Source organism: Eumetopias jubatus, unplaced genomic scaffold (genome assembly GCF_037043125.1).
Source record: "Eumetopias jubatus isolate StellerSeaLion01/CBP00866 unplaced genomic scaffold, mEumJub1_p1.0 scaffold_10, whole genome shotgun sequence".
Lineage (NCBI taxonomy): Eukaryota > Metazoa > Chordata > Mammalia > Carnivora > Otariidae > Eumetopias > Eumetopias jubatus.
Genome location: NW_028274816.1, coordinates 122353423 through 122375237, shown reverse-complemented (window position 1 = coordinate 122375237; position 21815 = coordinate 122353423). Strand labels below are relative to the sequence as shown.

The 21815-nt window shown below is 40.3% G+C and overlaps 1 protein-coding gene across 1 annotated transcript in view; it reads right to left on the bottom strand.

The window, feature by feature from the left end:
- MYO1D (myosin ID) overlaps positions 1-21815 on the bottom strand; it is a 349561-nt gene that overhangs the window by 126342 nt on the left and 201404 nt on the right. The window contains exon 20 of the mRNA XM_088028373.1: positions 9415-9528. Within this exon, the coding sequence (XP_087884499.1) occupies positions 9415-9528 (114 nt within the window). The remainder of the gene's footprint in view (positions 1-9414; positions 9529-21815) is intronic.

Genomic DNA, 21815 nt, shown 5'->3' with positions numbered 1-21815 from the left:
CATTGAATCTAGGTGGAGGGCATTAGGGTATTATTCCCTGTACTATTCTTTCAACTTCTCTATATATTTGAAAAATTTTATAATGCAAAGTCAGAGGGATGGGATTAGCATTGAACTCTGAGGAGACAGGAAGTTCTCAAGACAAGAAAGACCCTCTACCGAAGATTTCCTTTATTCCTTTTCTTCCTTGCTAATTGAAGTAGAAAATGTATCCTTCTAAAAGCACATACCCAGCTATAGTTTTCTCTAAGTGAGAAATGGTTAGTGTTTCTACTGTTACATAAAATCTAGAAGAAAACACTAACATAGATTTTAGAATTTTTAAAGTTTGACATGGAAGAGGCCAAGACACATGGGTATAGCTCATGTAAAATAACAAATGACAAGATCTTTTTTTTTTTTTTAAAGATTGTATTTATTTATTTGAGAGAGAGAGTGAGAGAGCACAAGCAGGGGGAGTGGCAGAGGGAGACGGAGGAGCAGGCTCTCTGTCGAGCAGGGAACCCGATGTGGGTCTCGACCCCAGGACCCTGGGATCATGACCTGAGCTGAAGGCAGATGCTTAAATGACTGAGCCACCCAGGCACCCCAAGATCTTTTTAAAACAGGATTAGCAAACAGGTGACCTGTGGGCCTACAGATGTGTTTTATTTGGCTTGCATGGCATTTAATCAGGAGACTTACATAAAATACAGACTTCAGCTTTTTCTAGGTGAATCCAAAGACTTGGCATACTGGACTCAGGCATGGCCACATGGACCATAGTGGAGTGGTGACTGCCCCATGACAGGGTATGGGCTTCATTAACTTCTGAACCCACCAGACCCCCAAAGGAATCTGACAGTTTGACAAAGAAAAGGAATAAATGTTAGGTTGTTGCTTCTGATGAGATCTGCTTTACCACCAGGCTCAGCTCTCTTTCCATTCATATGGATGTAGCTAGTGAGAACAATACACTGGGAGGAAGGTGAAATTGAAGGGAAAGGATCTGGATATGAATGAGTGGTGCTAGGCCAGTTTACCCACATGAGGAAACATGAACGAAGGGCTATAGCCTCACATACACACGAAAATCAATTCTAAGTGGACAGTGGATATCAGTGTGAAAGGTAAAGTAATGAAGTGTACAGAATATACCAGAAAAGAATACCTTCATGACCTTGGGAGAGGGAATGATTTCCTAAACAAAAACAAAACCGCATCAACCTCAAAGGAAAAAAGTGATAAGCTGAGCTATATTAACACAGAACATTTTGTTCCAAGACACCATTCAAAGAATGAAAAGTCAAGTCACAGAGTCAGAGTAAATATCTGCAACACCTTTAACTGCCAATGGGCACTTATGCAGAATATAGAAAGAACTAGAAATCAATTTTTAAAAGACAACTGAATAGAAAAATGGGCAAGAGGTTTGAACAGGCATTTCACAAAAGGCATCTAAATGACCCCACACAAAGAGGTGCTAGACCTTCTTAGTAATAAGGCAATGCAAATGAAAAACACAATCCGTATCTATCAACAAATGAATGGATAAAGATGTGGCATGTATACATAATGGAATATTATTCAGCCATGAGAAAGAAGGAAATCCTGCCATTTGCAACAACTAGGATGGACCTTGAGGGCATCATACCCAATGGGAAAAAAAAAAACAAAAATAAAGAAATACTACATGATCTCACCTACATGTGGAATCTAAAACAGCCGAACTCAGAAACAGAGTGGAGTGGTAAGTAGGGGAAATGGGAGATGTTGGACAAAAGGGCACAAACTTCCAGTTATCAGATGAATAAGTTCTAGGAAACTATTGTACAGCAATGGTGATGATGGCTAATAATACTGTATTACATACTTGAAAGTTGCTAAGTGAGTAGATTGTAAATACTCTCGCCATGAAACAGAAATGGTAATTCTGTGATGTGATGGAGCTGTTGGCTACTGCTATGGCGGTGATCATTTGGCAAAATATATCAAATCCACCCGTTGTATACTTCACATGTAAACAATGTTATATATCATTTATCTCTCAAGAAAGCTGGGAAAAGCCCCCACAATGTGTAACTACCACGTACCTACCAAAATAGCGACCATTTAAAAGACCATCTGCAGCTGGTATTGGGGAGGACGTGGGAGCACCTGGAACTGTCAGACGTTGTTGGTGGAGGTGTAAATCAGTGCAACTGCCTTGGAAACCTGGAATTATCTACGACAGTTTCCCTCCTGGGTATCTGTCCAGCGTAAATGTATGCATGTAACACTAACAGATGTGTATAAGAATAAAAAAAAAATCTCAAGCATCCATCAATGCATGAATGGATACACAAATTGTGGCATATTTTCACAAGGAAATACTACAGAACAATGAAGACGAGCAAGCTAGAGTTAGATGAAATAACGTGGAGAAATCTCACAAATATATAATGCTGAAAGAAGCCACACAAACAGGGATACGTAGAGTTTTACTTCATTTGAATGAAGTTCGAAATGAGCAAAATTATGTCTTTGAGAAGGAAGGGAGAGAGAGTGACTTGGAGGGAACATGAGGGGGGTCATGAGATCATGACCTATGGCCTCTATCTTGACTTTGGTGACGGTTACATGGGTGAATTCACTTTGTGATCATTAAGTTCTACCCTTAAGATTTGTGTACTTTTCTGCATGGAGGGTACACGTCACTAAAAAAGTTAAAATACTTGCCCAGATGTGAACGGCTGGTAGGGTATACACCACATGCCAAAGGATATCCCAAGGGTCTGCTAATCCAGTGATGTCAGATTTACTTAAATTACCCCAAGCCTCATAAAAAAGTTTGAAAATCTCTGTTCTCATGGGATGCTGTCACCAAAAATGGAGTAAAACAGCAAAGATATATTAAGTTCCAGTTCAGACACCCATTTTCAAAGAGAAACAGGACTGGGAGTGTTTTGTGTTTTGACGCAGGGTATTAATAATACTGTTCTGACCTGTTAGAAAGGTGGTAAGAGTGAGTAATGGGGCAATGGCAGAGAAGATTTCTAAGTCATAAAGTGAAAAATGGTTATCCTTGTTTTTTCTTTTAGGTTTTAATTTTAGTTCTCTTTAACTGTTGTTTTTAATTCTTTTTTTAAATGGAGGGTTCTAGAGGGGAGGGGGTGGGGAATGGGTTAGCCTGGTGATGGGTATGAAAGAGGGCACGTTCTGTGTGGAGCACTGGGTGTTATGCACAATGAATCATGGAACACTACATCAAGAACTAATGATGTAATGTATGGTGATTAACATAACAATAAAAATTATTAAAAAAAAGAAATAAAAACAAACTGAGGGTTCTAGAGGGGAGGGGGGTGGGGGATGGGTTAGCCTGGTGATGGGTATGAAAGAGGGCACGTTCTGCGTGGAGCACTGGGTGTTATGCGCAAACAATGAATCATGAAAAACTAATGATGTAATGTATGGTGATCAACATAATAAAAAAAAAGAAAAAAAAAGCAAAGCCAAAAAAAAAAAAAAGATTAATTTATTTTAAAGAGAGCGTGTGCCCACAAGAGAGCAAGTCAGGGGATGGGCAGGGGGAAGGGAGTGGGAGAAGCAGACTCCACACTGAGCGTGGAGCCCTCTGTGGGGGCTTGATCTCACAACCCTGAGGGTCATGACCTGAGCCAAATCAAGAGTTGGATGCTCAACCGACTGAGCCACCCAGGTGCCCCTCTGAATGCTGTTTTAAATTCTGCAACATGTTTTGTTTTTAAGTTAACAGAAACTGATCAGAAACAACACAACAGATAAAGATCTGATAATTCTTATCTTTAAAAAATAATTTAGGGATACGGCCAGTGCAGTAGAATGTTGACTGCAGGGAAACAGCTTCCTGAGGTGTTGAAGACGTTAAAATATACATGAAACAGATTGTCTCACGAGCAGTCAATGAACTTAATGCCTGTGGACTTCCCTCTGTCCTACAGAAAACACATACGCACGTATCATACATTACCACATACACGATAATTTGAAAATATACCACTCAACCACCCACGGCTTAAAGAGGAACTCACGATGGAAATGACAAAATAATTAGAACTGAACAAGGACAGTACTGCATATTACAACCTGTGAAGGTCAGCTCAAGCCATTTCTAAACACAAATTTATGGTCTTTGATGCATTTTTAAAAAGTAAAATTTAAAAATGAGAGCAGCTAATCCCTCAGCTCAAAAAGCTAGAAAAAGACCCAACAGAGTAAATCTAGAGACTGGAGAAGGAAAACAAGAGCAGAGGTCAATGAAAAGGTAATGAAATCAATACAATAGGTTTCTAGCAAAACTGACCTTGGAGAAAATGCGAAGCAGCACATCTGATCAATATGAGGAACACGGAGGGTCTGTAAGGGAGGTAGAGTTTAGAGCTTTCCATCCCGGGCCATCCCCGAGGTTCCTGGCTTCCCTGAAATCAGGTGCCCACCCTGGTTTAGTTAGTGGCTTCTTCTCCCCCGAGGAACAGCGGAGGGCTGCCTCTCCGAGCACAAGGGAGCGGGGCGTACTCTTCTTTAGATGGAGGAGAAAGCAAATGTGACTGTGTATGTTCCACACGCTGTACGGAGATGGTTCGTGTATCACCATGTGTCCAAATCTCCCCGGGGCTTCAGTGATCCCCTGCCTCGTTGACTTCACCTTGCTCTTTGGCTTACCCTCCCTCTTCCATCCTCCTTCACAGATAGCCTTCTTCCTCCCCCTTTTTTAGATTTTATTTTTAAAAAGATTTTATTTATTTGAGGAGAGAGTGCAGAGCAAGAGGGCATGAGTGGGGACGGGTAGGGGCAGAGGCAGAGGGAAAAGCAGGCTCCCTGCTAAGCGGGGAGCCCGATGTGCGACTCGATCCCAGGACCCTGGGATCATGACCTGAGCCGAAGGCAGATGCTCCACCGACTGAGCCACCCGGGCGCCCCTTTCCTCCCCCTTTACTGAGGTATATATAACATGCATTCAGTAGAGCACACAAATCTCAAGGAAACTGCCTGATGAACATATGTATACACAAGTGTAACTACTACCAGCTCAAGCTACGGAGCTGGTCATTTCCAGCTCCCAGAAGGCTCCTTTCCTCCCTGCTCATGTCTCTGTGTCTTAGCTGTTCCTTGTGCCCCAAATACTTTTCCTCCAAGTAAACATATGGCTCATTCCTTAGGTCCTTCAAGTCTCTGCTTAAATGTCAAATTTTCAGTGAGTCCTGATCACCCTGTTTGAAATTACAACACCTCTCACATCCTCTATCTTCCTTCCTTATTGTTTCTTCCCTTAACCCCTCCTAATGGATTATATGATGTGCATGTGTGTATATACACACATATATACATAAACGTAAAGTCCGCTGCTCCCCACTGAAGTTCCATAAGGGCAGAAATTTTGACTATTTTAACACTTCTGTGCCACAATACCTGTATGTCTGGCACATAATGAGTCCTCAGTAATCACTTACTGAATAAAGAGTTTAGTTACTGAGACTGTAAAGGTTGTAACGAGACAATCTGGTTATAGCTGTCTAAAACCCCAAATGAAGGTAATTCCTGCACCGCTGTTCTAACTCAGGTGTAACTCCCCATTATGCGAGTCTCCTGAAGTCTCTGTTCATCACACCTCAAGACCTAGCAGAAAGAAACGAGCACAAGAATGCTGCCAGAAACCACTCTCAGATGGGATGTGCCCCTGCTTGCAGCCCGTCAACAAGGAAGAGGAGCTCTCCACCCAGCATGCAGAGCCCCAGTCTGTAGGGAGGAAGCAATCACTTACCCTATCACAGCTGAGCCCCTGGAGGCTGGCAGATGTGCCCATCAGAGTTAAGTGCCTGGGGGCACTTAGGTGCTCCTGCTTTATACAAGTTCAATGGGTTGGGAGGTGTAAAGGTAGTAAATTGGTTGAGTACTTTTTATGGTGCATTAGGAAAACAACAAATATTGGTCCCATGTTGCTGGCTGGAAGCAGGTAAGGAAACATATTCTGTCAAAAAGCACTGGTGAAGACCAGGTTTAGAAGCTGATTAGACACACAGCCAAACGACAGCATTGCCGAAACTCTCACCCATGATGAGCATCCATGAGCACGATTTAGGCCCTGTTTGACAAAGACTAGCATCCTGGAGATTGGAACAGGAGTCGGTGGGAAGAGTCCAAGGACCCAAGGATGCCTGGTGAAGCTGACCTATTTGAAGCACTTCTCTCCTGATGTCCCACCCCAGCGTGATCTGTGACCAAGGTCCAAAGATGACTTGGGCCTAAGGACAGTAGTCAAAGATTGTAGCAGTGAGATCAATCATGCCCCAAAAGATTTGTAGTAATTATCCATGTTATACTAGGAAAAGTCAGGGAAGAGGGTACACAGATGAACAAGAGCTTGAGAAGGAAATGTGGTACCAACGTGGGTCATGCAGAATTGGTTGCTATGGTGAGGACTCTGCTGGAGACTGTGTTGGATACATTACTGCAGGATGACACTCCAGTGGTTTCCTGGGTTGGCCCATGTAGACCCCAGCCTTGCGCTAGCCTGTGCTGTCTGGCAAGGATGCTGACTGTTAGGAAGAAGACACCCAGAGAGAAGTAGAGCCCCAGGAAATGGCAGGGACGCAGACTCTCTAAGCACTCGTGTTGCTGCGGGGGGTTCCAGGATAACAGAGTCCCGAAGAGCAGCCTTAAATGCTGAATGGTAGCATTTCCCGGGTCTTCATGAGATTCTTCTCCCTTACTACCATGTGTATCCTCGTTAAAAACAAAACATTACTCAAGAGAGTGTATGGTCACAATCTGTTCCTTGGAGCCAGAAAAGCTTAAGTGAGACAGGAAAGGAGCCTGTGCAGAAGGAGGAGTGTGGGACCCTCAGCTGTCTGTTCTTACCAACTACTCTTACTTCTGGAAACTTTCCAACTTGATTCTGAAACACAACGTTCCTATAGTTCTTTTCTTTCCTAGAATAATTCATAACCTATGGAACTGAAGGGAAGCCACAGCTCATTCAGCACATGAAAGAGAGGAGCAAATGGAGGCCCATTGAGAGATTTCCTTCTTACTCCATTTCCTTCAGTGATTCTTTCCTCACCATTAACAGGGAATGTTCTTGAATCATCTGCCCCCTTTCTCTCTTTAGACTCATAATTTTAGCCTCCAATTATACATGGATCCGCTTTTAAATTTTTATCTTAAGTGCTGAATTCCTTCCCCCTCTATAATATTAGACTTCCAATTTATCTGTGGATTGTATACTTCCAAGTTTCACTGGTGCCTGAAAAAACTCAACATGGTTAAAACCGACATCATCTCCTTTCTCCCTTCCCACTTTCTGCATTACTCTTATTAGCATTATCATTTTTTTAAAAAAGTTCCTTGTCTTAAACTATTTTTTAATTTCAAAATAGTCTGATCATGCAAACAGTATAAAGAATAAAATACCAAAGACTCATGTTTTCATTATCAATACTTAATATTTTGCCATATTTGTTTCAGACTCAAAAACCATTTTATAGATATGGTTGGAAGTCCCCTATCCCATTCAACCTGGTCTCTCCTAAGAGGCAGCCACTCCTCCAAGGTTGGTTCCTGTCAAAAGCAGACCCCGAGATAAAGGCTGATAAACACACAGAAGTGATTTGGGAGGTGCAGGGACACTGGAAAGGGTGTGGGGAGGTGGTACGGGGATGGGAAGACGGCCAATGGGGCCAGTGTTAAATCAGCTACCACCTGTGGGTAGGCTGCAGGCAAAGTGAGTTCTCGCAGCCTAAGGGCAGCCTTTGGACAAGGATGTTGGCTGATGGAAGTTAGGCTGGTGTGCACAGAAATGATAAGGGAATACAGGGGGACATGGGCAGAGTACTGATAGCATCCATGATAGTGTGCACCCATTCTATTGAAATTGTTTACCTTTACTGAGATTATTAAACATCATTAATTTTTATATTAGATGATATTATTGATACATTGACAACCATGCTACTGATGAAGGGGAACAGTGACTATAAATGCACACCAGTCAACATGAAAAAGGATGGTAGTTTGGGAAAATAACTTCAGTTCAAAGAGTTGTTTAGCTATTTATTGAATTTGTATCAAGTGCTTTGATTGATCTCCCCTTTGATAGAGGGTAAAGAAATAAAACACATTCCGCAATTTATTTTTTATTTGGTTCCACACTTCATTTGACTTTGACAAAACCTGATTTTCTCCTGTATCTTCCTTCAACTCCTACTTTAAGATTGCAGTTATTAGGCTTAAATGATGATTGATATGTGAGATTACAAGCGTTTGCTAAGAAGACTATATACAATCAAGAATGTCTTAGAATATAATTTTCTTCTTAGCTGCAATCCATTAGCCTTTCTATTGAAAGAGAGAAGGATGCATGTGTGTGTACAGGGCGGGGGGGTGTAATGGAGACAAATTGCAACCTCATAATCAACCCTGCAGTGATATTCTAAATCATTTAGCAAAGCCAGGAATAGTTTGCCTTCTTTGTACCTCACAATCAACAGAACTCCTGATTTAACAATACAGAACTATAAAACATTATGTTTCCTGTTCCCTTTTGCAGAGACCAAAAGGATTTAAAATAATCTTTAAATGATACTCCTCATAAATTCTACTATTGGACAAATAGACCTCCTTCCTTAGGAACTAGCATACAGAAAAATCACCTGACACTCAAAAAGATCTTGTAGTCAGAAGGATCTTTCTCAAGAATCAGAACAGTCACTTATAAAGCAGACCACATATAGCAGGAGAAAAATAAAAAAAAAAATCATATTGAGATTCAAGGAGATAACCACCAAATTTCATATTTCAAATGAGAAATGATTATAGAACTTGAAAACCCCATGGAGGACAACTGAGTAGGTTTAGATCAGAAGCAAAATATACTGGTGAAAAGAACTTCTGGAAACAGCATAAATTTTACATCTGAAAGAAAGGTAATGTTTTCATGAAGTAATTCTCTACTGTTTTTCTAATTCCACTTCCCTATAAAAATGAACCTCTTGAAAACAAGAAAATACATTATGTGCCACAACATTTAAGCAGTAAGTAGGATTAAGAATAGAGAAAGGTCATGCAGAATACAGAGTCCTTATGCTTGTTTTTTAAAATGTCTTCATTAATCTATTGGAAACTTTGGATCCTTTTTCTTCTTTTTTTTTTTTAAGTACTCTCCATACCCAACGTGTGGCCTGAACTCATGATCCCAAGATCAAGGGTTGCATGCTCTACCGACTAAGCCAGCCAGGTGTGCCTGGATCCTTCTTATAGAAAATAGTACATTTGTACAAAACATAAGATTGGCATAAAATTTCAGGAATTCATGGGCTCCCTAAAGCCCAAAAGGTTGTAGTGATCAGTCTATTGACCCACAGTGGTCCAAGAACACCAGGTTAAGACTCCTTTATTCAGAAAGCAGAGAACACTTACATTGTATAGAGGAATAGTCTTCATCACCTTGTACTGTTTAGTGGGATCCATCTTATACAGGTGACGATCGGTGACAAAAATCGCTCGGTCTTCCACCTTACTAAATCGATTCACCTATAAGAAAACAAACCAATAAGCCATCATAGCTCATCAAGAATGAAATCAAATTATCCACCAGGAAATTATCTAATTAGGGGCAGAGGTGGCTAGTTGTGGAGACACATTCTTTAATAGATATATACCATTCTACAGGAGGAACAGAGATCTAAAAGGACTTGCAGTTTCCAGATTTGTAGAATTTTACAATTTAAATTTCACAATTTTATAATTTAACAGGAAAAACAAGAAAAACACATAAGAATTAAAGGACTAAAAACACTGACCCAGACACTATAAAGAAAATAAAAAGACAACCCAGAGACTAAGGAGCAAATGTCTTGCAAATCACATTTCTGATAAGGGACTTGTATCTCTAAAAGAATAGAATATGTATTTTACCTAGAATATATAACTCAATAATAAAAAGACAAAAAAATGAGTAAAGAATTTGAATAGACAGTTCTCCAGAGAGAACTATACAAATAGCCAATAAGCACATGAAAAGATGCTTGACACTATTAGCCACCAGGGAAATGTAAGTCAGAACCACAGTGAGATACCACTTCACACTCACCAGAATGACAATAATAAAAAAGACAGAAAATAACAAATGTTGGCCAGGATGTGGAGAAAATGGAACCCTCATCACTAATGGTGGGAATATAAAATGATGCAGTCACTTTGGAAAATAGTCTGGCAGGTCCTCAAGTGGTTAAATACAGAATTACCATATGACCCAGAAATTCCACTCATAGGTATATACACAAGGAACTGAAGACAGATCCACACAAAAACTTGGGCATGAATGTGCACAGCAGCATTAATCATGATAGGAACAACCTAAATGTCCATCAACTGATGAATGTTTAAATAAAATATGATATATCCAGACAGTGGAATATAATTTGTCAACAAGAAGAAATAAATATTGATACATGCCATAACATGGATGAACCTTAAAAACATGATTCTAAGTCAGTCAGTCCCAGAGGACCACATTGCAAGAGTTCATTTACATGTAACATCCAGAATAAGCAAATCTGTAGAAACAGAAAGTAGGTTATTGGTTGCCTAGGGCTGGGGGAGATGGAAATTTTGGAAGGATGACAGCTAAGGGGCGGGGGATTCCTTTTTGAAAATTGATTGTGGTAATGGATCTACAACTGTGAATACACTAAAAGCCAATGAATTGTGTACCTGAAAATGGTGAATGGTACGGTATGTGATTATATCTCAATAAAACTGTAAAAAATGTAAGCTCTATTTGAAATGACTCATTCTGCCCCTTTCCTAACGCAATGGGTAGGTGTATTTCAGACCAAATTCCCTAAAATATATTGAGTATGTCATTAAATCTACATGTTCAGGGGCACCTGGGTGGCTCAGTTGGTTAAGCTTCTGCCTTCGGCTCAGGTCATGATCCTGGGGTCCTGGAATCGAGTCCCACATTGGGCTCCCTGCTCAGCGGGGAGTCTGCTTCTCCCTCTGCCCCTCTCCCACCTTGTTTGGGCACGCTCTCTTTCTCTCTCTGGCAAAAATAAATAAAATCTTAAAAAAACCCTACATGTTCAAGAATGTACAGTGCCTATGAATTATGGCACGAATGCCTCATAATTACTACTGTCCAAAACAAGAGTGGGCCACATGGAAAAGCAGTAATATCCCCCTCCCCCATAGAAAGGATATGAGCAGAAGCTAGGTGGACCCCTGATGTGGGTGTGGTTCCTGCTTTGAGTACAAAGACTAGAGGTTTCCAAGGTCCTCTACTGCTCAGATTCTAGGATTCCTTTATTTGACTTTCAAGAGTTTTTCTATCTCCCAATATTCTCCTTTTCATTTATTTTTTTATTTTTTATTTTTTATTTTTTTTAGTAATCTCTACACCCAACATGGGGCTCGAACTCACAACCCCAAGATTGAGTTCCATGCTCTACCGACTGAGCCAACCAGGCAACCCACTATTCTCCTTTTTAAACTTTATTTCTTTAAAGGCTCTGCTCCTGTCTGACAGGTTTCCTCATGTTATGCTCTCTCTTAAATGTGTATGATTTTCCACTCTCCTTTTTACCTCTCTGTATTTAAAGATATTGCTCAAATTCTCATTCCATTATAAGACTGCTAAAATTTCTAAAGTAAAAAAACAATCACCCTTTCCTCTAACCTTCTATTACACAGTTATAGAGTGAATATATAGGATACATATAGAGTTAAGAACAAAATGAAAAATTAACATCGCAACCAAAGGGCACAGGGTTTTTCTTCTAAAGCATGACAATCAAGAATATGACGAGCTGTTGTCTAAGCACTTTTGCTAACATAAAATGCTGGATCCTCTCCCAAACTTTTTTTTTTTTTTGGAAAGAAAGGGCAGGTTTGCTGATGTTTATAAATTCCAGACAATAAAGTTAAATCTATCCTTATCACCTTCTCATTGTGAAATTCAGTTAGTATCTACACTTCTCTACTAAAAGGGCAAAAGTTTTCATTTAATTGTAAAGTTTTAGTAATTTCAAGGACACTTGTAATTTTTGGACCATGGATACTTGTTATGAATATACTCGATAAAACAGTTGTGTAGAACACTGCATTTTTTAACTTGTAGCTGAAGCTGTGTTTGGCACAGGATGTTGATTCTACTTATGAATCTTGTGAAAATCTACTATAACCTCACGAATGTAGATCCAAGTAACTCAGCCACTATAAAAGATTATACAGATTATCTGAATATTGGAAGTATATAAGAAAAGCTGTTGCCCTTGTAAAATAGCTACAAATAGGTTATCAAATTAGTGACAAATAAAACTTATGAATTTACTTGAAAACGAAGTAAAAATCTCATATTCAACTGTATGATTTTTTTTTAAATGAAGATCAAGAAATTGCAAAACTATTTTATGGTAAAGGCTGTCAGAAGAGTGGTTGCCCTTGGTAGTGGGAGGGCTTGGCCGGGAAGGGGCATGAAGGAGCTTTTCAGGGTGATGGAAATGTTCTATATCTGGATAGCGTTGTGATTTACATGAGTGTACACACTCATCAAAACTCACTGAACTCTATACTTCAGATCCGTGCATCTACTTGTATAAAAATTATACCTCAATACAACTACATAAACAAAACATTGTAACTTCTCAAATATCCAGGACAGATTCATATTTATTGCCTTCTTATTTCACAGACAGTAATTCTGTCTTCCAGCCAGACTGGAAGTTCCTTGAGGGTCATTATCATCTGACGGCCTTTTTCTTATACCTCACAGCACCCAGTACAGAAGTGGGCGGCCTATAGCATTTAATCTACCCTTGCTGACCGGTTGGTTTTGAGAGCCCTTTTAATCCGACAGGATAATTTCAAGAGGTGCTCTTCCCCACGAATCAATCAGTGTTGATGACTAGAAAACATGGAAGCACACTGGGAAGGCCGCATAATGTGTGAAAAAAAATGTCCCAAGTGGCAAATGATAGCACTTTTGCTCAATAGCTTAAGTCCCCATTGCCCGGTGTGGTCTTGGAAAACCTCCATTTCTTCACTGAAGAAAGAGGAAGTGGGGACTCTTGCTTTTTTTTTTTTTTCTGAGGCTGGAAGACTATCAGGAAGCGATCTCTTCAAGAAAAAGCTCCCTAACATAGTAGGCACTACAAAAGCATATGGATTGTGGGGCGCCTGGGTGGCTCAGTCAGTTAAGCGTCTGCCTTCAGCTCAGGTCATGATCCCGGGGTCCTGGGGTCGAGTCCCACATCAGGCTCCCTGCTCAGCAGGGAGCCTGCGTCTCACTCTGTCCCCCTCCCTGCTTGTGCTCTCTCTCTCTCAAATAAATAAAATCTAAAAAATAAAAATAAAAGCACATGGATTGCTCATCTGGAACTATTTATTCTTCTGGTTGGACTTGTTGAGATTTATTTCCACATTTTCTTTTATCCCATAAAGAGTCTTTTCCATGAGTTAATTTTTCCCTCAGAGTCTACATTACTGGAGGGCAAGCCCTTTGCCAACAGCCATCACTACAATACTCCGTAGACAGAATGCTGACGGGCCAGAGGAACTATCCTGAGTGGATCTAGGAGGAACCTTTGTGTCTGTACTTGCAACCCCGTATTACTTGGTCACACTACCCTTATAAAACCTTGAGATTCACACTTTCATTGAGAAAAGGGGTCTTTCTATAGTCAGACATCTAAAAATGGTATTGAATTTATTTTTTCCTATATTTTTAAATCCAGCACATCGCTCCAATTAGAAAAAAGTCATCCTGGTAAGCATCTCCTTAAATTAAATAATTTGATAATTTTTTTCAAAATTGCAATGTGCATTTTCAAGTACTATATAATGTATTGATATAATATTATATCAGCTGCTGCTGATATTCAAAGGAATGATATGAAGCCCTTGGTTATAATAAGAATCTGAGACTAGTAGATGGGGTTGAGCTTGGTAAGAAACTAACACGTGAAAATAATTTCATATAAAGATAAAGAAAATAAATCTAGATAATGGGATTGGGAGAAAATATACGTGTGATTCTGTAGAGTGCTACTTTATGAGAGTCAGAGAATGCCCAATTTGCAGGTAAATCTTCCCCTAACAGGGGGAATTAACCACAGGACATTTTATAAATAAGGAATTAATTACAAGCTAATTGGGATGTTTCAATCTTAGATTTGGGCAATATTTAAATCAAAACTGAGCACAAGGGGTGCCTGGGTGGCTCAGTCATTAAGCGTCTGCCTTCGGCTCAGGTCATGATCCCGGGGTCCTGGAACTGAGCCCTGCATCGGGCTCCCTGCTCTGCGGGGAAGCCTGCTTCTCCCCCTCCCACTCCCCCTGCTTGTGTTCCTGCTCTTGCTGTGTCTCTCTGTCAAATAAATAAAATCTTAAAAAAAAATAATTAAAAAAAACAGCACAAAATAATTTCTGAACTCTAAAGTCATATTTCTCAGTGACTAGAAGGAAAAGCAAAGCAAAACAACAAAGAGCACTCAAAAACCCCTCCCCTAAGTGAAATAGAAGGTGCACCTGTGATAACATATACCCATCCCCCGCTCCCCAGATCCTATTTTCAAGATGCAAACAAAGAAGTTAGAGACTAATTTGAACACACTGTTACCGCTGGTAGGATACACAGCTAACTAAATTAGGATTGGTAAGACAGGACACAGCAGGGTACACTGCTGTAGGTAGGAGAGCAAACTAAAGTTTAGGTTTTCAACTGTCTTCTCCCTTCTGCCTCATAGCTTTAGAGATCCGTCAATTTGCCAAACACTGCTTTTGTAACCAAAGCATGTTTTTCAGTCTTCAACTTGACAAAAATGGTCTCTGTAATTAAGAGTAGAGTCTATGTGGTAAACTAATGACTACTCTTGGTAGTAATTATTTACCTCACATAGCAATGATTTTTGCCATAAAAGGGATTTGGCCCTTGTCAGAAGGCTTGAAACAAGGTGACTCTAGAGCTCCCACTTCAGCTTTTTTCTAAGTTGTTCTGCACAACACCAGCCTCATGTGATGCTTTGTGAAAGAAAGGGTTCTAAGTCAGGTTGGTTGGAGGAACCCTGCAAACCACGGCCTCCCCTAGGATATTTGTAACCCATGAATATATTAAAGGCTCTGAGAATTCTGCACTTAAAGAGCATGTTTGACTGCTTCACCCAGCACTTCCCACATATGATACAAGGGATACTTTTTTTTTGGATTTCTTTTATTATGTTATGTTAATCCCCATACATTACATCATTAGTTTTTGATGTAGTGTTCCATGATTCATTGTTTGCATGAAACACCCAGTGTTCCATGCAGAAAGTGCCCTCTTTAATACCCATCACCAGGCTAACCCATCCTCCCACCCCCCCTCCCCTCTAAAACCCTTGGTCTGTTTTTCAGAGTCCGTCCTCTCTCATGGTTCGTCTCCCCCTCCGATTTCCCCCCTTCATTCTTCCCCTCCTGCTATCTTTTTTTTTTCTTTTTAACATATAATGTATTATTTGCTTCAGAGGTACAGATCTGTGATTCAACAGTCTTGCACACTTCACAGCGCTCACCATAGCACATACCCTTCCCAATGTCTATCACCCAGCCACCCCATCCCTCCCACCCCCCACCACTCCAGCAACCCTGTTTGTTTCCTGAGATTAAGAATTCCTTATATTAGTGCGGTCATATCATACATGTCTTTCTCTGATTGACTTATTTCACTCAGCATAACACCCTCCAGTTCCATCCACATCATTGCAAATGGCAAGATCTCATTCCTTTTGATGGCTGCATAATATTCCATTGTGTATATATACTACCTCTTCTTTATCCATTCATCTGTAGATGGACATCTTGGCTCTTTCCACAGTTTGGCTATTGTGGACATTGCTGCTATAAACATTGGGGTGCACGTACCCCTTTGGATCCCTACATTTGTATCTTTGTGGTAAATACCCAGTAGTGCAATTGCTGGATCGTATGGTAGCTCTATTTTCAACTGTTTGAGGAACCTCCATACTGTTTTCCAGAGTGGCTGCACCAGCTTGTATTCCCACCAACAGTGTAGGAGGGTTCCCCTTTCTCTGCATCCGCGTCAACATCTGTCGTTTCCTGACTTGTTAATTTTAGCCATCCTGACTGGTGTTAGGTGGTATCTCACTGAGGTTTTGATTTGGACTTCCCTGATGCCGAGCGATGTTGAGCACTTTTTCATGTGTCTGTTGGTTGTTTGGACGTCTTCTTTGGAAAAATGTCTGTTCATTTCTTCTGCCCATTTCTTGATTGGATCATTTGTTCTTTGGGTGTTGAGTTTAAGAAGTTCTTTATAGATTTTGGATACTAGCCCTTTATCTGATAGGTCATTTGCAAATATCTTCTCCCATTCTGTCGGTTGTCTTTTGGTTTTGTGGACTGTTTCTTTTGCTGTGCAAAAGCTTTTTATCTTGATGAGGTCCCCATAGTTCATTTTTGCCCTTGCTTCCCTTGCCTTTGAAGATGTTTCTAGGAAGAAGTTGCTGTGGCTGAGGTTGAAGAGGTTGCTGCCTGTGTTTTCCTTTAGGATATTGATAGACTCCTGTCTCACATTTAGGTCTTTCAACCATTTGGAGTCTATTTTTGTGTGTGGTGTAAGGAAATGGTCCAGTTTCATTCTTCTGCATGTGGCTGTCCAATTTAAGGGATCCTTTCTAAAAACACATGAATACATTCAACAGAACAATGGTTTGTGAAACACATGGTGGAGGACACTAATCATTTATATCCATGTTAGAGTTGGGAGACTAGAGAGCATCTGAAGTGGAACGTGAGTAATAAGTAAAAGTAGTGCTCCTCATCTTTGGCAAAATCATGTAAGAAATATAGGTGTGTTGCACGAGAGTATGAAAAAAGAAAAGCGTGTCACATAATTTCACGAGGTCATACAAGAGTTAAAAACAATAGGCCAGCCATAGTGGTAAAGTGGAGAGTACTTTCCTTTTTGTGATCTGTCCATGAGTTAACTTGGAAACCAAAAAAGCAAAAACCTCAAAGCAGCAATTTTACTGAAGGGCTGTTTAGAAATATTACATTCCTTTTTATAGAAAAATGTAATTTCTAATGAGAAGAGGTCATACGTCTTTACCTTGTGTTTTAGCAACTCAAATCACCCTTAAAACGGATCAAGTGAGTGGGAAGGACATCATGTACCAAAGAAAGACCTGTAAGTTGCATAATAGCAGAATCAAAGTGGCAAAGAAAAAATTTTAACATACATACATAAATCTGTAAATTCAAACTTAATTAAAATAATGATGGCATAGGAACATTTTTTTTCTCATAAATTCATAAAGTAATAAAAAAATTGGATCACAGACTCAGTGTTAGATGAGCTCTCACCTTATTTCTTCTATGACCCACGCTAAAATCCTCAACCAAAGAAAACTCCCTATCACCTGGCTCTTGCCCAAATCTTTCTGGTGACCTATTTATAGTTTTAGTCAACACCACAGGGGGTCAGAGATAAAGCTCCCCTGAGGAGTCAGACCAACAGAAAACACATTATGGGTGACAGCAGCTATTTGCAGAAGTCTCCCACCGTAAAGGACATTTTATAACTGTAGTTAACGGAAAGTGGTTGTTTTAAAAAGAATCAAGGCATAAAGAAGAGGGCTTTACCGAAATTATATCAAGTTTACCTTGGCACATGCTTGGGATTGAAAAATTTCTATAAAAGACATTATCTAAACTCAACACCAAAAACCCCAAACAATCTGACTGAAAAATGGGCAGAGGACCTGAATAGACATTTTCCCAAAGATGTGCAGTTGGCCAACAGGCACATGAAAAGATGCTCAGCATCACTCATCATCAGGGAAATGCAAATCAGAACTGCAATGAGCTATCACCTTACACCTGTCAGAATGGTGAGAATCAAAGACAAGAAAAAACAAGTATTGGCAAGGATGTGGAGAAAAAGGAACCCTCATGCACTGCTGGTGGGAATGTAATTTGGTGCAGCCACTGCGGAAAACAGTATGGGCATGCCTCAAAAAATTAAAAATAGAAATGCCATATGATCCAATAATTCTACTACTGGCTATTAACCCAAAGGAGATGAGAATACTAATTTAAAAAGATATTTGCACCCCTGTGTTTATTGTAATATTATTTACAATAGTCAAAATATGGAAGCGATCTAAGTGTCCATCAATAGATGAACATATGGGGCGCCTGGGTGGCTCAGTCGTTGGGCGTCTGCCTTCGGCTCGGGTCATGGTCCCGGGGTCCTGGGATCCAGCCCCGCATCGGGCTCCCTGCTCAGCGGGGGGCCTGCTTCTCCCTCTCCCATTCCCCCTGCTTGTGTTCCCTCTCTCGCTGTGTCTCTGTCAGATAAATAAATAAAACCTTTAAAAAAAAATAGATGAACATATGAGGAAGATGTGGTGTATATACACACACATAGAATATCACTCAGCCATAAAAACAATGAGATCTTGCCATTTGCAACAACATGGATGAACCTAGAGGGTATTATGCAAAGTGAAATAGTCAGACTGAGAAAGACAAACACCAATGATTTCACTCATATGTGGAATTTAAAAAACAACAAATAAAAAAACAAAAAGCAGAATCAGACCCGTAAATACAGACAAAAAACCCAAACTAGGTTGCCAGAGGGAAGGGGGCTAAAGGGAATGGGCAAAATGAGTAAAGGGGTGTGGGAGAAATAGGCTTCCAGTTATGGAAAGAAGTCGTCATGGGAATAAAAGGGACAACGTAGGAAATACAGTCAATGATATTATAACAGTGTAGTATGGTGACCGGCTGTAGCTACAGCCGGTGAGCACAGTGTAATGTATAGAGTTGTTGAATCACTATGTTGTACTTAAAATTAATGTAACATTGTGTGTCAACTATACTCAAATAAAAAAATAATCTAAGCTATAGTGTGCAGAAATACTATTTTTTATTGAATTTAGAAACACAGGAGCATGACTAAGAATTTTGAGCCTTGATCCAGCAGGATCCAGAGAGAGACATGCTGTCAGACATCAAATTGTCATCATTGGAAAGACAGAATCAGAGACACCAGGCTTTTCTAAAGCAGATGACATAATTCCCAAAACCATTCAACACTCTTCGATTGTTCCGATTACTAATTTCACTTCTCACGTGGCTTGACACTAGAAAGGAAGTACCCTAGAGAGTAGATATGAGAATTCACTAGCATGGTATATTCCTTAGTGAAATTCACAAATTGACATTGTGGCTCATATACTGTTTTATGTCTGATTCTGGCCCACAAAATCCACTCTTGATTATCTGATCAACTCCAGATCCACTTATAAAAGAGTTTCTGGATCTGCCAGTTCAGAATTCGACTCCACTTGGTTAACCACCCAACGGCCAACAAGCTTTCCTATTTCATTCTGATTTTTTTTTTAAAAGCTACTATTTTGTTAAAAAGTCTGTATTATATTGAGGTGATCTCTTCTTCCTTAGAATGTTTGAATACCTACCCCTGGTCACCAACATTCTACTTTCTTTCTCTATTAATGTGACTAATCTAGTACTTCACGTAAGACAGTATTTGTCTTTTTGTGTCTTATTCACCTAGATAATATCTTCAAGGTCATCCATGCTGTAGGCATGTATTTCTTTCCTCTTTATGCTGAATAGTATCCCAATGCCTGGATACACGTATTCTTTCTTTCTTTTTTTAGAGAATCCCAAGCAGGCTCCACGCCTAGCACAGAGCCTGACGGGGGGCTCCATCTCATGACCCCAAGCTCACAACCTGAGTCAAAATCAAGAGTTGGATGCTTTAACCAACTGAGCTACCCAGGTGCTCCTGATACACGTTTTCTTTATTCATTTGTCCATGGACATGTGGGTTGTTTCCACCTTTAACTAACTGTGAATGCTGCTATGAGTGTTGGTGTACACTCAATTATCTTTCTGAGAGATTTAAATAATAAGAAAAATATGTATTTACACATGAGGCCACCATTCCCCTTGCTCCTCATTCCTTGGTGTATGCCCACATTACCATCTGGAATCACTTTCCTTCTGTCTGAAGGCCATTCTCTAGCATTTCCTGTAGTGCGTATTTTTGGATATGCCCAAAGAAGTCTTAATTTCACTTTGGTTTTTAAAAGCTATATTTGCTGGGTGCAGATTCTAGGTTGACAGCTGTTTTTTTCTTTCAGTAAAAGAAGTTTTAAAGTTGTTGCTCCACTGTCTTCTTGCTTGCCCTGTTTCTGAGAAGAAATCTGATACACCCTCATCTTTCTACTCTGTGTTGTTTTTTTTTTTCTTTTCTTCTCTTTACTGCTGCGTTTAAGCAATCTAATCATGTCGCGCCTTGGTATGGTTTACTTCACGTCTCTTGTGTTTGAGGTTTGTTGAGTTTCTTGGGTCTAAGAGTTTGTAGTTTTCACTGAATTTGGAAAAATTTCAGCCATTATTTTTTCAAATATTTTGAATTTCCCCCTTCTCTTCCCTCCTCTCGGGACTCCACGTGCCCGTGTATTGGGCTACTTGACGCTGGCTCATAGGGTCCTAATATTTCGCTCTTTTTTTTTAGGATGGTGGCATCTTTCCCCCCTTTGCTCTGTGTGTTTTATTTGAGGTAGTTTTATTGCTCTTTCTTCAAGTTTACTAATCTTTCTTCTGCAACGTCTAAACTGCTTTTAATCTCATCAAGTATATTTAAAAAATCTCAGACGCTGTGTTTTCCATCTCTATCCATAACATACGCCATATGCATAACAATTATTTTAATGACCTTGTCTTTTAATTCTATAATCTATGTCACTCCTGGATCATTTTGCATGACTGACTTTTCTTCTCATTTTAAGTTAGAGTCTCTTGCTGTTTTGTAGGCCTGGTAATTTTGGATCCAATGTCACACATTCTGAAGCTTATCTTTTGGGTGTTGATGAGTTTGTGTTCTTAGGAATAGTTTTGAGCTTTGTTCTGGGACACTGTTAGGTTACTTGGAAAGTCTGATTCTTTTGGGTCATGTTTTCAGGATTTGTTGGGTGGGATTAGGGCAGTGTTTAGTCCAGGGCTAATTCCTCCCCATGACCAAGGCCAAGATTCCTGTCCATACTCTATCCGGTATCCCATGAATCACAAGGTCTTCCAATGGCTGGTGGGAGCAGGGACTATCTGCAACCCTTTGTGAGTACCGGCCATTGTTGCCGCCTACCCCTTGGGGTGGTTCTTGCTCTAGCCTTGGGTAGTTTCCTCACACGCACATGCTGAGCAGCGCTCAGGCGTATACGTGCTGTGGACCCCCTGAAGCTATCCAGAGGTCCCTCTGTGCAACTCGCTCTTCTCTGGCACTCTACTCTGCAAACTCTAGCTGCCCAGGTGTTTCCCAGCTCAGCTCTCTTGTTTCCGTAAGGGAGTCCACTAAGCTCCACTGGGCTCCTCCAATCATGTCACAGACTAGAAAGTTTCTCAAGGAGGGAAACCAGCTAACTGCAGGGCTTACTGTCTGTTTCTCATATCTTGATGTGCAGTGACTGCAAACCATTATTTCATAGATTTTGTCTTTTTAGTTTTTTTTTTTTTAAGATTTTATTTATTTGGCAGAGAGATACAGAGAGAGAACAAGTAGGCAGAGAGGCAGGCAGAGGGAGAGGGAGAAGCAGGCTCCCCGCCGAGCAGGGAGCCCGATGCGGGGCTCAATCCCAGGACCCTGGGATCACGACCTGAACCAAAGGCAGCCGCTTAACTGACTGAGCCCCCCAGGCGCCCCCTTATTTTTTTTAACATATATCCTCTTTTTGTTCAGTTTATAGATACATTGTATTCTATTATGCACACATTTATTAATCTCATCATATATT